We start from the raw sequence: 15,778 nt of genomic DNA on the forward strand, positions 1-15,778 counted from the left end.
GAGCTGTGACAGGTCAGCAGCTGGATGAGATCAAATTATACATGAAAATCATACTGACTCTTGGTAATTCACTTCATCTCCTCTTGCCTCATCTATGAAATCATGATATACATGTGAAGACACGGCCATCAGCATTCTGGAAACTTCAGTCACATGACATGCTAAGACATACCATCCCAGCAACTCAGGCCACTACAAACACATTGCTAAGCCTTCCCATCTCTTGTCTACCTCAGACTTTCCATCTAGAGTTCAGAGCCTCAGCTCTTCTGTTCTGGACTTTGCTCCTGAATTTTACAAGGCATATTTACCTACAGCTTTATGAATAATATTGTGATTAACATCTCTGATTCTTTGCATAACAAAATGGTCATGGAAAAGCTACGTATCTAAGAACGTTCTCAAGGATATGCACCAAAACTGGAACACTGTACCCTACCAGCTTCCAACAGAACTGTAAGATACCCTTCTTTGTCTTGTGACTGTCTCTCTAGTTTATATTTGCACATACAAATATAAAATCAAGAAGTTTACAAAATCAAGTTACTCGGTGAGTATGCATTTCTCCCCCAGGGAGAAGACAAGGAAGACCCTACTGCAAGACCTTCAAGACATGATAGCCATGAATTTTGATTATATATGTGAATTTTAGAGATGCAAATTTTTGTTTATAAAAATAGACTTTCCTAAGGTTGTTTCTAAAAGCACAAAAGTAACAATCAAAGCACTAGTAAAAGAAAAGTGATACATACAATAAAAACAGTCTAAATCTCAATCTAGCAAAGGATTTAAATATGTATGTAAGTTCATGTCAATTTCATTGACTAACTACCTAAAGTTACGCATGTATTTAAGTTCTATTTTGCGTAAATGATGCTTGCTAAGTTGGAAGACTGGGGAGGAGTTTTACATCGATTTACTGTGTAGTTTTTCAAATAGTATGAACAGTGCAGGAAAACACAAGGAGTTTTGCCTTAGGGATCTATCTAATCATTTGGCTCTCTTCCTGTGCTCTGAATCCAGTTTCATCTGAAGCTGTTAAGTGGATGGAATGTATTTTGTTGTTGAGTGTCATTTTCTTAACAGCAATTTTGTTGTACTGGTCTCTTCCCGCTCTCCACCACCCTTTCACAAATGGTGAAAAAATAATTTATATCATTTCCATTAAAGCTGTAACTGAACCTCCCGGTCTCCCTGCAAGTTAATTAATGGGTTATCATGGCTCATGTTCTTGTAATAAAAAAACGTTTCTAGTCCCAAGCAGAAATCAAATGTAAAGAGCCCTCCTGAAGTATGAAACTTGAAGTTGTTGTGGCAGTTATTATAAACACACATGCAGTTTTATATACCTAGTTTTTTCATTTAAATTACTTTCAATTTAAATATCCTTAGAATTTCTTGTACATCACACTCTGCAAAACAGAGATGATAAATTTTCAAAGAAACTGCCTTTCAAAGGAAGCTTAAATTTTGCCTGTTTAATTGATTACTGAATTAACATTGTGATTATTGACAGAAAATCAAATTGTTTCTGCTAAATAATGGCTAGATTTAAGTAGCTCTGCAGCTGGTTAGGCTGTTGTTTTCATGGTGAACTCACCCTCCTGTATCTGCCATAGCTGCTATAACACAAAGTATGTATTAGACTTAAGACTCAGCAGGGATGAGCTAACTAGCAAAACCGTTCACCTACCATGACCTGAACTGTATTTCTGTGACAGTAAGCAAGCAAGAACCAGTAACGAAGGGTCCACCTGAACTGAAAGGTCCTGAAAGTTATGCTCAGAACCTCTAGAAACCCAAAATCACAGAAAGGCACAAAATGGTTTCAGGGAACAGCAAAGGATTGTTAGATCCTGCATCTGTATGGGATTTTGAGGCTGGAATAAAAGGGTGTGCAGACCACCATTCCAACAAAACATTATTAAATTACTTACTCCACAGGCAAATATTCTTAGGCTCCACCCATACAAGTGGTCAGCAAGGAATTGAACTTAAACTAGTAGACAAGGAACACCAACGTCTTAGTTGAAGAAGTAATTGAGGCAAGTTCTAGGAATTCTCAAAAAGAGATACCAATGGTATAAGCAGTGATAAATACCATTCTTTTTCTACATTTCAACCCTCCTGACTGAATAATTGCAACTTATAATATCATTTTATGTAATGATATATTTAAAAATCCATATAATTTTATACTGACATGATAAATATTCAAAAGTAAAAGGCAGGGCGGTGAAATGCATTTTATTTTAAATAAGCTTTAAATCTGGCAAGTACTGCAGAATACAGCAATATGAAGAATACAAAACATCACTCTTTCTCCTTCTTTTGAAACTGTTTTGGCAATGTTCCACTCTGTTGAAAGGCTTGGAAGTGTTTTGGGTTTTAATTTTTAAGGTAAAACCAGTGATTTTTCAGGCTTCAGATTTACATGTTTTCATCAGGCTCAACAGACAGAGCATTCTGATTCCTCTTCTCATGAAATGATGTTATGTCAGATCACTACTCACTGAAACTAGTATGTCATCAGGCCTTGATCTGGAAATATGTTAGCTAGCGAGTTACACAAATCTTCTATCTGTATAAACATGCGTAATTCATATTTCTCGTTCTGCCACCAGTTCAGCGCAGTTGATTTTCTGTGGCTAGAAGTAGCACAGCTTAAATTTTCAGAGCATGCAATTCCAGCAGCAGTCCTTTATGAATTAGGTCCTTCTTTTAAACTTCTTCCATCATCTTGCAAGATTTAAGTTTTTAAAATTATATGTCTAGAAAGCCTTTCATGTAGCCACTAACATTTAAAGTTCTAACTTTAAGAATATTCCTGTGTTATTCACTGAAAAAATAAAAGCCCTGCTGATGAAAGATTTTTTTTTTCCAAATTAAATTGAGACCTTTCTTATTAACAAAAAAAGCTTCTGTAATCAGGCTATCCTTTTGCTTTGACAAAGCACTGATGGGGTGAAGACAATTTTCTAGCAGTACGTAAAATTGTGCAGTAAAAAAAGGAGGGTCTCCAAATATTCCTATATATATACCCTGTAAAACTTAATACTCTGTAGAAAAGTTTGCAATATTATGTTCTAATATGACACTGTTTTACTGTTAACTCTCAGGCTAACTTGTCATCATCTATTTAAGCTTTCCTAGTATCACCAAAACACTGACATTAAAACTACAACAGTTTAGACAAGACTATTTCATCAAGTCTGTTAGGGACTTGGCTATTAATGGCTACTACTCCTTGTTCTGGGCTTAGGAGCAGATCTATCATTCAGCACAGTTGTAAAGGAAAACAAGACATTGTAAATGAGAAAGGCAAGGTCTTGCTTTCAGAAAGATCCAAATGATTTACTCATCATCTTGTGTTCCAAGTCCAAAAGGGCTTTGAACTATTAGCAGAGGTGAGATCCTGCTAATACGAGTAACAGAGCTGCACATAATGGGCACTGTAATCTAGCATCGATGACTCTCACAGCAGAAGAAACCACCAACCACAAGACTAGACATATCTTGTAGCTATGAAAAGCATGCGTTCTCCTGCTACCTTCCCTCACTTGCAATGCATTTAAGAGTAATGTATCCTGTTGACTTCCCATAGGCATTTGTAACTGAGCACATGGTTACAAGAAGAGCTGGCATTCAGGTAATTAGCTGCAGGAGGAGGGGATGGAGTGAGAGATAAATTTTCAGAATTGAATTTGGAACTCTTGAGCAGAAGACTCCTACTTGCTAACTGCAGCCTAGTTGCAATTTTTTTATACCACCCAGACTAATCAAAAGTGGCATGTCCTCAATCCTCCAGTGAGAGATACAGGAAACTGAATCACCTGCTCCAAGGCTGATTACATGTTGTGCTTCTGCACATGAACTATTTAGTTTGGAAACATGATGAGGCTGGGTGTGCAGAGAGCTGAGGAGGTAGAAGAGAAAGGTCCCCAAAAAGAAGCAGTCATCTCAGAAAGAAGGGAGGCTGGAAAGGTGAGGGTGAAAATCCTGCACAGAGGTAAGATGTTGGAAATAGGGGAAGATCCCAGAGATCCGAAAGATGGAGGCCAGAGGACCTCCATGCATTTTGATCAATGATGCCAAAGGTTGGTAGTTGTAAGAGCAGTGGCACACCAGGAACAAACAAGACTTTGCTCCCAGCCTTCTGCGGCCAGCAGCTACCTCCTTACTGGGAAGGGCAGTGGGAAGCTGGCAAATGTAAGACTGGGAAGGGAGCAAATGAGTTGGTGTGGGAGGCATCCAAGTAAGGTAAAGGTTCTCATCTCCCTGGTTCCTAAAACCCAGTATCCAGATTCACTATGGGCTGTTGTTTACACTGTCTCATTGGTGATGTGAGATTTAAGCAATAAACTAAAGGAGATACTAAACCATTTGCAATCATTTGTCTAGAGCTAGCTCACACCTTTAAGGAGATTTTTAATAGAAGACTAAAATTGATGAGTCAACATGCTTGATTCATCTGTACACTGAATTTTTGAAGTTCAGTTTTCATGTACTTGTATTCATTTGTGAATGATTCCACAGTTTCAAACCTACAAACCAGTCAGCACAGTGGGTTTAAATTCATTTGAAATCCCATCACACAATTCTTTCATTATGAAGTTACCCATTTTTCAGCCAAGTGGAAAAAACAGCAATACCTTAGTTCACAGATTCAGGCCCTGTCAATCATAAAACACTGCAGAAGTATCAATTTAGCATAGGAAAACAAAATTAAATACTCTGGAATTTTACTGGAGCTATTGATGCAGTGTTCAAAATTAATTCTGACTACTGGCAGTAAGGAGCAGCTCCAAATGAAAAATAAAGTCTCTTGTTCCTTTTCTATGCTCTGGCTCATCTAAATCAATATCAAAAGTTTATGCTACAAGTCCTTTACATCTTTATTTCCTCTTTCTTTTTAAGTTCTTCACAGCTCTTTTGCATGGATTCTGAAAAAAAACTCTTCTTCACAAAGAAGAGGTGCTTAAAAAGATTTAGGAGCACTTGTAAAACTTGTTTAATTCCCACAAGTTTCCTTCATAAAAGGTTAAGAAATTTTTGGTTACTTGGGGAATAAATGCTACTGGTTAAAAGAGTAAGTATAAAGGCATTAGAAATGCAACCTTATGTTGAATTCACTAAGAAACAACGGAACTTCTGCATACATTAAACTATTTTTAACACACTTTACTGTTAACTACCTGCAAAAGTCTAGATATCTTTTAGAGTTACCCTAAGAATTCATAACTATATACCACTACAGATTACACATAGGTAGGGGTTTTTTATCATGGTATCATTGGATGTCCACGGGTCCTGATGGGCTGCACCCAGAAGTGCTGAGGGAACTGCCTGATGTCCTTGCGAGGCCTTACTCTCAGTAATCTTTGAATTATCGTGGTGATTGGGAGAAGTGCCCAAATTCTGGAGGAAACTAAATGTCGCTTCTACCTTCAAGAAGGGTAAAAAAGAGGATCAACGGGAACTACATGCCAGTGAGCCTCACCTGAAGTACCCAGAATGCGATGAAACAACTAATCCTGGAAATATACAAACACTTCTGGAATATGCTTTAGCATCTGCCTCATTAATAATGCTTTTTTCAGGCCTCGGATCTTTGATATGGGACCATCAGAGGTAAGGAACAGAAGCATGACTGTATATATGAGTTTTCTCAGTCCCACTTGTATCCTTCTGGGATAGCACTAGAAAAGGAAGAAGGGAAATTAAAAACACGAAAGAAATGCACAAGATGACATAATCTGAAAAAACCCAAATTAATTATTGCTCTGAATTGTGGATGATTTTTTTTAAATGGATTACAGAAATTCAAGAATTACTCATCATGAAAATATCTCCAGTGCCTGATCAGGTAGATCAGAAGGTCAAAATAAGCAAAATGTTTAGTTGCTCCACTAAAGACAACAGAAGTGTTCTACTGACTTAACAAGTTTACCCAGTATTTCACTCATGCACATAAATAAGTAGAAAATAACACTGGGAAATGGTGATAGCAATATTCCCTACTTGACATTCTGTGTTCAGTTCCTCTGAGACAGATCCAAAAAGTTGCATGGTAAGAGAGAGAAACTGACAAATGAGGAAAACCAGTGGAGGCATGGAAGAGACTTCCATATAAGGAGAGATTAAAAGATTGGAATTGTTTTGTTTGTAGAGGAAGTGAGTAAGAGCTTACTGGATTCAAGAAGAGGGGGAAGCAAAAAAAAAAAATCAAACCAGGAAACAAAAAGAACTGCTTTAGAATAACCTTCTGCATCAACAAACTAGAGTGACAGAAGTCTTCATGTCCTAAGAAGCAAGAAAGCTTACCAAAATTCTTTTTGGCAAGTCACATCTTAACTATGTTAACAGAAACATTTTTGGGGCCTCTTTAAAAGCCGGAGTGAGACAGATTTCAGTTGGAATGACAATGTCTCCAGGCTTGAGTTACACTACCATCCAGATATAAAAACCAGCAGACTACAACCTGTGGCAGTTCCTGAGTCTCTTCCTCCTTAGTTTCCGTTTCAAATTGTGATATCCCCCAAGGGAAGGAGGTTTGCTTGTTTGTGCTCAGACCTCCTTTAGCTACAAACCTCAAGCACTTCCTAAAAGAAGATGTGTATCTTACCACAAAGGGTTGCAAACATCATTTACTGGAAATTACAACAGACTATTTGGTCTTTCAAAATCAAAGCCAGCAGTCAGCCAATAGAAGTGAATTTGATGAGTTCAATAGTGATATTGAAAGATATATTTTTTTACATTAAGCCATTGGAAACCTACTGGAGCACCAAGTTATTGAGACCATGACTTCAGAAAGACTGAAGACAGTAGGGGTTTTTTTCCTGACATACATCCAAGCAGTGTAAAATACACTGTTATATAATACAATTCATCTGATGGGCAAGTTATTCCAAGTTACCTTTCATTTTTCAATATGATGAATCATTTACAGCTAAGAGCCATTCAAGACTCACTACTATAATTTAACAAATACACTGATACAAATGTTTCATCAAGCATGTATTGGTCAAAGAAACTGTTTAACACATCTATCAAACAAAAGCTTGTAAGACAAATCAAAGAGTTGTCTGCTTAGCCAAAGTAAGGCTTGTTCCCCATTAAATTTGTAGCTAATGAGAATGAACCAGGGAGGTAATTATTTGATGAAAGGGGATGGAGTCTGGTGATGAAAAGAGAATTCTTCAAATGATGGTTGTTTTATGATTAAAATCTGTGTTAGTAGCAAAAACAACTGAAAGAATATGAAGAACAGAGAAAAGGAGAAAAAAATTTAATTGAAGTTTTCTTACTCAAATATTCAAAAAGGATGATTTAAACTTCTGAAAGAGGTGAAAACCTTTTTCCTAATATACAACTTCAAGTGACCCTACAGCAGTGATCTCCAAAGTGAGGTGCGCACACCCCTGGGTCCGCACAAGACAATCCACTAGAGCGCAGAAAGAAAATATTAGAACTTCAGCAATATAATAAAATAAATATATATATATTGAGGGTGTATCCTCAAAGATTTTTAGTGATAGGGTGCACAATAAAAAAGTTTGGACTTTGCCACTCTACCTTTAAGAAAAGCTCAAGTGCTTTTAAGTACACATCCTGTGAAAGAATTTATAGCTATGTCCAAGTTTCACACACCACAGAGGTAAGGAGAGACTAAACAGATTAAATAAATCTGTAAAACACTAAACAAAGTTGATTTATCCTTTGATGAAAATACATTTTTATTATCATGCACATTTTTTTCTATCAATGCCTTTTTAATTATAAGCATTTTGTATTGATTCAGACTGCTAATCAGATGATAACATTGCATTGGAAGTCTAAATAAGCATAAAAATATCCATTAATATATAGGAAAAGGTACTTCAGACTCCAAGTTTCATTCATCACCTCAGGTCTTTTGAGAAAGGATTAGCTGAAGTGTGGGCTGCTGAAGTATAATACTTGAATAACCTATCGAGATACTGTTACTAAGTGAATTGTGTTAAACTCAGTCAAAATTATAACATCTAAAACCTTTTAAAAAAGGGTAAATGTAGTATGTATCATATTAAGAAAACTGAGTAAAAATTAATAAGAAATATTTTAAAAATTGCTTCACTGAACTAAGATGTTTTAAGGAGAATAAGGGCTTTTTTTAACTCCAAAGGCTTTAACGCATATATTTAACATAAAATTAAAATCAAGAATTAATTGGTCTACTGTAGAAGCTGATAGACATTGTTTTAAAACATTAAGTCCAATTAATGTAGCTAAACAGCTTCAATTCCACCTTTCTTGAAAAGCTGGCTATACAACTTACTGATGCACAACAATTAAAAATCATGTAATTACTTTTTCTATCTTAATCATAACGACGCAGAAATTTGCAGGCATTGAGTTTATCCCTGTTAAACTGATGTAACATGAAATATGTTTCTTTTCAGTGAAATCATGTCATAAGAATACAAAAGTGTAAGAACGACTGGATCAGACAAAAATCTAAGCCTGGAATCCTGTCTTTGAAAGAGGAGTTCCTAAAGCAGCATCAGCATTCTCTGAAGCAGAGAAGGTAACAAAGGTAGATGACACAAGGGCAGTGACATTACAAGCCATTTTCTGTTTTGTTGCCGTTGCTGACACTTGACACTTTACTAGTCATGCTTTCATGATTATTCATGAACGTATTTTAACAGGACAGACCTACAAACCTTGCTTCCAACCTGCTTCCACTGTGAAAACAGCATGCATTTCTACCCTTTGTTTCCCAAGTTCTAAATAGTTATTTATCCATTTGAGCTTCTTTCATGAAGCATAGTTTCTTTATGAGCATTTGAAAAAAGAGCATTTGGAAAAAAAGCATTTGTATTAAATCTGGAGAACCAAATAAACTACCTCAAATGAACAGAAAATTTTATTAAACAGCACACAAATAAACTGAAAATGTATTATCTCAAAAAAATGGACAATTAAAGGTGCATAAGGTAGAATGTCAGCCCTGATCTATTAGCTTGCAGTGGAACAGTGACCTCACATATATAGGCCCTGTCCTGACAGAAGGATTTGTGTAGCTTTTCTCAGGGAAAATTAATCTTCCCTATGAACAGTATTTTTTTACAACATTTAGTTTAATTTCTTTTAAATACAAAATGACATTATTTAGGATTACCAACTAATCAAGCTTTAAAAATGACATCTAAAATCCTGAGTGAGAAATCATTAAAGTTCAAAAAGCTTACTTAAAAACCTAATTTTGTTCCTATGACGAAATACACGGTTTGCTTTCTTGCAATCCACGCTCATAAAATCTTGCCATTATTTTTTTTTGCTGCTGAAATAATCATTAAATACTAAAAACATATAGAAAGGCCCAAGGAAGAACAACTAGCATGGCCTGTATTTCTGCAGGAGCAAAGTTGACACATTAGTTAGTTTCACTACTAACATCTGCCTGTCACATATCATTTTACTCAGTGTGTACTGTCAATAATGCAGCCAGAGAATATAAGGGAATTATGTTGATACCTATTTTTTCATCCTATTTTTACCTACTCTTTCTTGCAGCAGAAAGAAAATAATAGGAGGGTAAGACAGGAGAGGGAGTTCAGAAAGATTCTGCTGATCTAAAAAAAAATACAAACCTTGAGGTCTATATCCAGAAGGTAAAAATTACCACACTTATAAGCAGAAGAAAAGACAATGAGGCAAACATAAACAAAGAAGGAAATAATCTTTTAATCCTAAGAACTTCAAACACAAAGTCATCTATCTGAAATTCATGATCCAAGAACGATGTAGACTAATGAACAGTGAGGGATACAAAATCAATCTACTTTAGCCTAATCACTAATAAGTCTTACTTCTACAGAAATAAGAAAATAGATGACAGATAGAGACTAGAAGGACATAGAGGATGACTAATTGTTAAAGATACCATCTTAGACAGAACAGAAAAAAGATATCTGTATTTCTCAAGATACCAGAAAAAGAGCGAGTTAACATAGTCATGAAGGCACCAAAGAAGGATGCTCTTCAATCACAATGAAGCAAAATCACAAACTGTGACCATCTATGTAAGTACTATAAAATTATGTTCAAAAATCTAACATCATAGTGTTTCATCTCAAGGAGCTGGCAGTTGAACTAACATTCCAATCCAGTTGTGTTAATATATGGCATTTACTGTAATTGTATAGCTATCCACAGCTTTTACTCAGTTCAATATATTTAACATAGACAATATAAGCTATACTGAATCCAAATAAAATGTCCACATTAGCAACCAGGTGATGTATCATCCACCTGACACGAAAACAGCAACAGCTTCTTTACAAAAGCAGTGGATCAATTTCTGCCCTCATCAGCTCAGCAAGGGAACGTCAAGTAGCTGCTATTTGACTTTCTCACTTCAGGAATCCTGCCAAGTTGAGCACAACTGCTCACAGGAAGCAGATGAAGTACATTTCACTAATTCGCACAAGAGGCTAATGTTTCATTGTCTGCCTTCCAGCAGCAGACAAAAACCTCTTACACCCCAATGTAACTTTGCCCCAGTAAAAACAAGGTAGATTTTTTATAAGCAAACTCATATTAAAACTTTAACTATACAATTGGGTTTTTTTCTCTATACCATGAATAGACTTGGCAAATTAACACAGCAATTTTTAACAAACTTCATTAACAAGGTACAGGATAGGACGTAAACTATGCTGGCAAGAACATAAGTCTAAAGGCACCTAAAGCAATTGTTTCCTTGAAGTCCTAGAAAAACAGAACTCAAAAAGAGAGTACAGATGTACAGAGCCCCAAGAAACTCTCATCTGTCAGTTTGTTCTGCACAGTCTGTGCACCCATTTAAGGGAAAAAGAGCAAATAACAATTAATCTTAAAAAGGTCACAGGTACACTTATGAAATGGTAGAGCTTGCATCTATAGACAGCTTAAAACAGCAACTTCAAAACATCTTCATTAACTTCACCCAGAGAGTGGTTGGGCACTGCAACAGGCTCCCCAGGGAAGTGGTCACAGCACCAAGACTGACAGAGTTCAAGAAGCATTTGGACAATACTCTCAGGCACATGGTGTGACTCTTGAGGGTGGTCCTGTGCAAGACCAGAGTTGGACTCGATCCTTGTGGGACCCTTCCGACTCGGCATATCCTGTGATCCTGTGATTTACAACCCAGATCTCATGTAATAACTTAATGTAAAAACTTGCTAATTATTTACCTTCTCCAGAAAGAAAGGGTATGAAGGACAGCACCTCTCTATCAATTAATCTCACCTTAATATCAATTCATTGGCATTAACGAATTGCAGCTGAAATAAATTATTTTTAAAATCTAGTCAAAATAACACTGAATATCTCCAAAAACCTAGGAGCTAACTTCAAGAAGAGAGTTTATCACAGCAAAAATACTCCATTCTGTTCAAATCTATTGTGAATTTTACATTATGCTATTTTGGTAATTCATGTTTGCATCCTTTATTTCATGAGCGGAACATGAAAGTTAACTTTTCAGAGCTTCAGTTGAAGCTTTTGGCAAATATTACTTGATCACATCAAGCATGAAGAACACTTTTTAGCTTCAACTCACTTTACATAGATCTGCTTCCTTTTCTTGAGCAAACACTAAGATTGCATTTTAGATTTAGAGAGAGAGACCTAAACAGACGCAACTTCTGGTTTCTCTTCCTTTCAGTGTTTATAAGTGACTACTCATTTACAGCCATCTTTGATTGTAATTTGACTGCAACTTCTGTACCTTGCTTCCTGATTTTGGGCTGCCTACTCATTTCTGACAGTATTAGAACCAAAAGGAATCCTTCCTACAAATATACCTTGATAAAATCCTTTCTCTAAAGATTTGTATCCCTCTCAGTCTGAAATGCAATAAAACTAAGTAGATGTTGGATTCAATAAACACATTAGTGGAGATTTCCACAGCAGTAGTAAAAGATTTTCCTCTTTTGTGCACGTGAAGATGAACTTTCCAACATTTGAAGAAAAATGAAATAGAAAATGCACAGCTAAGAAAACAGAAATATGTAAGCTGTACATAACTGACAGAAGGGTATTAGCGGTACTGTTCAATGAATGCCCAGGAGTGCAGCCTAAGAAACCAAATGCATTCAACATATAAATTCACGGGTTTAATAGATTTCTCAAGTGTCCCCATGTTATTATACAAATACTCTCAAGAATCCCATGTAGTCACTGAAACAAAGTGTTCAAACAGATATTAAAAAAAAAAACCAAACACATAAAAGGAAGAAAATAAGAAGTTAAAATAAAACTGTATTTATGAGAGCTACTAATGTTCATAACAAAAGTTCCTTTTTCCTCTTTTAATGTGCAGCTGACCAAATCTGTAACTCAACACATCCTTTTGCTTCCACTCTTACAATAATGCCAGTCCTTTCACTTCCAAAATGCCAGAATCTATACTGGCACTGAACCACAATTTATCTGCCTGACTGCAACAGCCTGTGCTTATCTCCTCCAGACCAGTCAGCAGACAGACACACAACATTTTTTCAGCAGCTTATGTGATTCTTGCACTCTATTAAAATCCTACTGCATACTGCTCCAATGCAAAATGCAAGTAATAACGTTCATTGGGAATAAGAAAGCACAGCAGGTGCTGCATTCTGAGTTGAATAAATTTTTTGTGTTTCACCAGAAATCTCTAACACAAACTGTTTCTGTTATATAGCATGACATCTGCAGGTACAATTTTCTTCTCTAAAATGGACTAAATTGCTTCAGCTACAGTGAGCAACTTTAAGTTTTTGCAGATAATTTTCAACTCTTTCAAGAACGTGTAATATAAGCTCTAAACCAGATGATGACCACATTTTTTAATCTTTAAATTTCCAAGAACATAAATGGAATAAGAAAAAAGAAAACACCATAGGTTGTACAGCCTTTTTAAAAAAAATCTTGTTATTAAGTAAACTACAATGAAAATTAGAAAATGCATACTACTAGGATATGAATTGACTGTATAACCCTGTAGTAACTAGGACTAACAGTTCAGCTTTCTCTACTCTGCCCAGTATTGACCTGTGCAATAAAAAATGAAGGCAGTCAATAGTGCAGCTTTTGACATCAGATATAAGTGCCTCAGGGGATGCTGACCCAAAGCACAAGGAATTTTTCAGCAGCAAAGCTGTAGCAGTAACGCTGTGTTCTACTGTCTCTTTCAGATATGCCATTCAAGAACAATTGCTATAATAAACCATGCATTTACAGAACTTTAGAATGCATATTCTGTTTAGAAATTTATAATGAAGGCTAGAAATAAAACACTTCAACCAGTTCAATATATGCATCTGAACATATATTGCATTTCACTTGTCCTTCCCACTGCTGAAGTGCTCAATATCACACACTGTAGTGCTCAAAGTCAATTTCCCCTGTTTTCTCCTGTTTATTCTCCCTTCAAAATAATTTTTCATTGTATATTATTAATCATCCTGTAAAAGATTTCTTATGGCCCTGCATTTAGACAGACTTTTTCTTCTAATTAAAAATGAGTGAGAACTCATCTACAGGTAACTTGACAGGCACTATTGCCAAAATCCTTGGTAATTTGAAACTATGTCTGAATATTTTTCAATAAAAACTGCCTGCATTAGTTTGAATAATTCCCCACACATTACAGACTGCTTATACAGTTCTTTCTCTTCTTCAGTGTTGCAGAACTGGGAATACCATCCTCCCCTACATAACACAGAAATTGTCTGTGAAAATGAATTGCTGCATTTAGTTAAGGCTCATCTGGGGGAGGACACTGATGCTCTTAAGTGTTTACAGAGGAAGTATGTTTAATTTCTTGTATAATTTAAGACATCTGAATAATACCATCAGTTAGGTCATGACATATTACAAGTTTCATTGGCTGTCCTTTGCTCTTAAACAGCTACTTGCCTAATTTTGGCAAACTAGAAGATACATGGTCTCCATTTCAAAAGCAATAAACAATATATCAAATAAAGCACTGAAGTCCTTGCTAACTTTTTTTCACTGCATCATAATTACTGATCTAGAGTGATTACTTTATGTGGGAAATATAAGAAGAAAATTGGTATATTTTAGGGAAAAAATTGTTTCCTGATACGGAAAAGATGAATAATGACTTAAGGAATGACTTGCATTATTCCTTATTGTAGTTTTTCCTATTGTAATAAAAGAGTATGGAATAGGGTCCTATACAAGAAAACTATATTTAAAAGCTCAGTTAGTTTAGATTATGTGACCTAACTCTTACTTCTTCCACTCTTTTCAGCATCCATTAAGACTTTGCCTCTCTTCACTAATCCTACACTCTTCTACAGCTTCAATTTCTACTTTCATATGACATATGCTTTTCTGTATTTTTTAGCATCTTTCCAGATGCTCTAACTGCATGTTCCAATTGCAAAAATACAGCCCTTCAGCCATCTTCCAAGTTTTATTTGTCAAATAACATCTCTACATCTTTACAGTTCCAGCATTCACTCTACTTCATGTCCTTGTAAACGCTGCATCAATCCTAGTCACATAACCCATATCTTACATCTAAGATTTTGACAAGTCTTACTGACGCTTTATTACATCCCCAGACTTCCTTTACATTCCAGTCACATAATTTGTATTTATTTCCTTCTTCAATTATAGCAATCCATTCTTCATGGCTACTCTGCTGGCCAAACATGCTTCTTAAATCCATTTGCCATTTGACTGCCTCCAAAATTTGGCCTTTTACCTCATGATTCACTCATACTACATCTCTTCTCAAATCCCCCTTCACCTGCTAGTCACCTTCAGACTACAACTTTCATTCCCTGGCTTTGCATGAACTTGTTCCCTCTGACTTTTTTATTTCCTAGGTCCTAAATAGCTATTCTCTTTTGTTCCACCTTTTCAACTTCCATACCTTTCATAGAATCAATAGTTGTGTACATGAAGCATCCAGCACTTGTTTGGGACAGTTGTCCATACAAAACATACTTTTTTTTTCATTCCCACCTAGAATTTAAATTTTTCTCTCCCCTTACTCTCGTAAGTTTAAAAAATAAATCATGTAAAGAGTCAGAGCAGTCTTGGCAGGTATAATTACGCAGAGCTTTGAGAAAGCAATTAGTCTATTTCCAGTGGATATTTTCATGGCACTCCACATAAAGTAAAAGTTTATTAACATTAACCTGCTGCTTAACTAATAATATGGACAAAAGAGGTTTTTACAAAGTATACAATGCAACAGAAAAAAAAAGAGCATAATATGCCTATATACATCTGAGAGAGGAATCAAGAAAAAGGAAATTTTGTTTGTATGGACTCGCACCTATGCTGGGTCAAAATCCAACCAGGAGAAAACTACTGTGGATATTTTCAGTTGCAAAAGCATGACAGTAATTTTCATTGGTTTTTACTTACCTGATAAGACAACTTCAACTAGGTCTCCTTCTTGGATATCTGCAGCTGATTTCACCAACTGGAGAATGTTTTCAGAGGTAGGGTCATGGCGGAAGAGCAAGATTTTGTCATACATTCCGTAGAAACCACATTCAGGAAACTGCAATACAAACCCATCAGAATTTACTATGCTGTGAAATACATAACTGTACACCACAATTAATGTATAATGAAATTTTGAGGACAGACTGGACCACTTGTCAGACTAGTACCAAATAGGATACATATTTTTTCATGTATGAAAATATTTATCATTATATTCTGAAAATGTTTTTTCCCTAAGCAAGAAAGCTCATTTGCCTTTGTCTTCCTGTGAGCAAGG

The 15,778-nt window shown here is 35.8% G+C and overlaps 1 protein-coding gene across 4 annotated transcripts in view; it reads right to left on the reverse strand.

Annotated features, from left to right (window-relative positions):
- Positions 1-15,778, reverse strand: part of PRKD1 (protein kinase D1) — a 128,961-nt gene that overhangs the window by 46,010 nt on the left and 67,173 nt on the right. For all 4 annotated transcript variants that reach the window (XM_027709344.1, XM_027709369.1, XM_027709354.1 and 1 more), the window contains exon 2: positions 15,418-15,556. In XM_027709344.1, coding sequence (XP_027565145.1) covers positions 15,418-15,556 — 139 coding nt within the window. The remainder of the gene's footprint in view (positions 1-15,417; positions 15,557-15,778) is intronic.

This window comes from Neopelma chrysocephalum, unplaced genomic scaffold (genome assembly GCF_003984885.1).
Source record: "Neopelma chrysocephalum unplaced genomic scaffold, ASM398488v2 Primary Assembly neopelma1_24, whole genome shotgun sequence".
Lineage (NCBI taxonomy): Eukaryota > Metazoa > Chordata > Aves > Passeriformes > Pipridae > Neopelma > Neopelma chrysocephalum.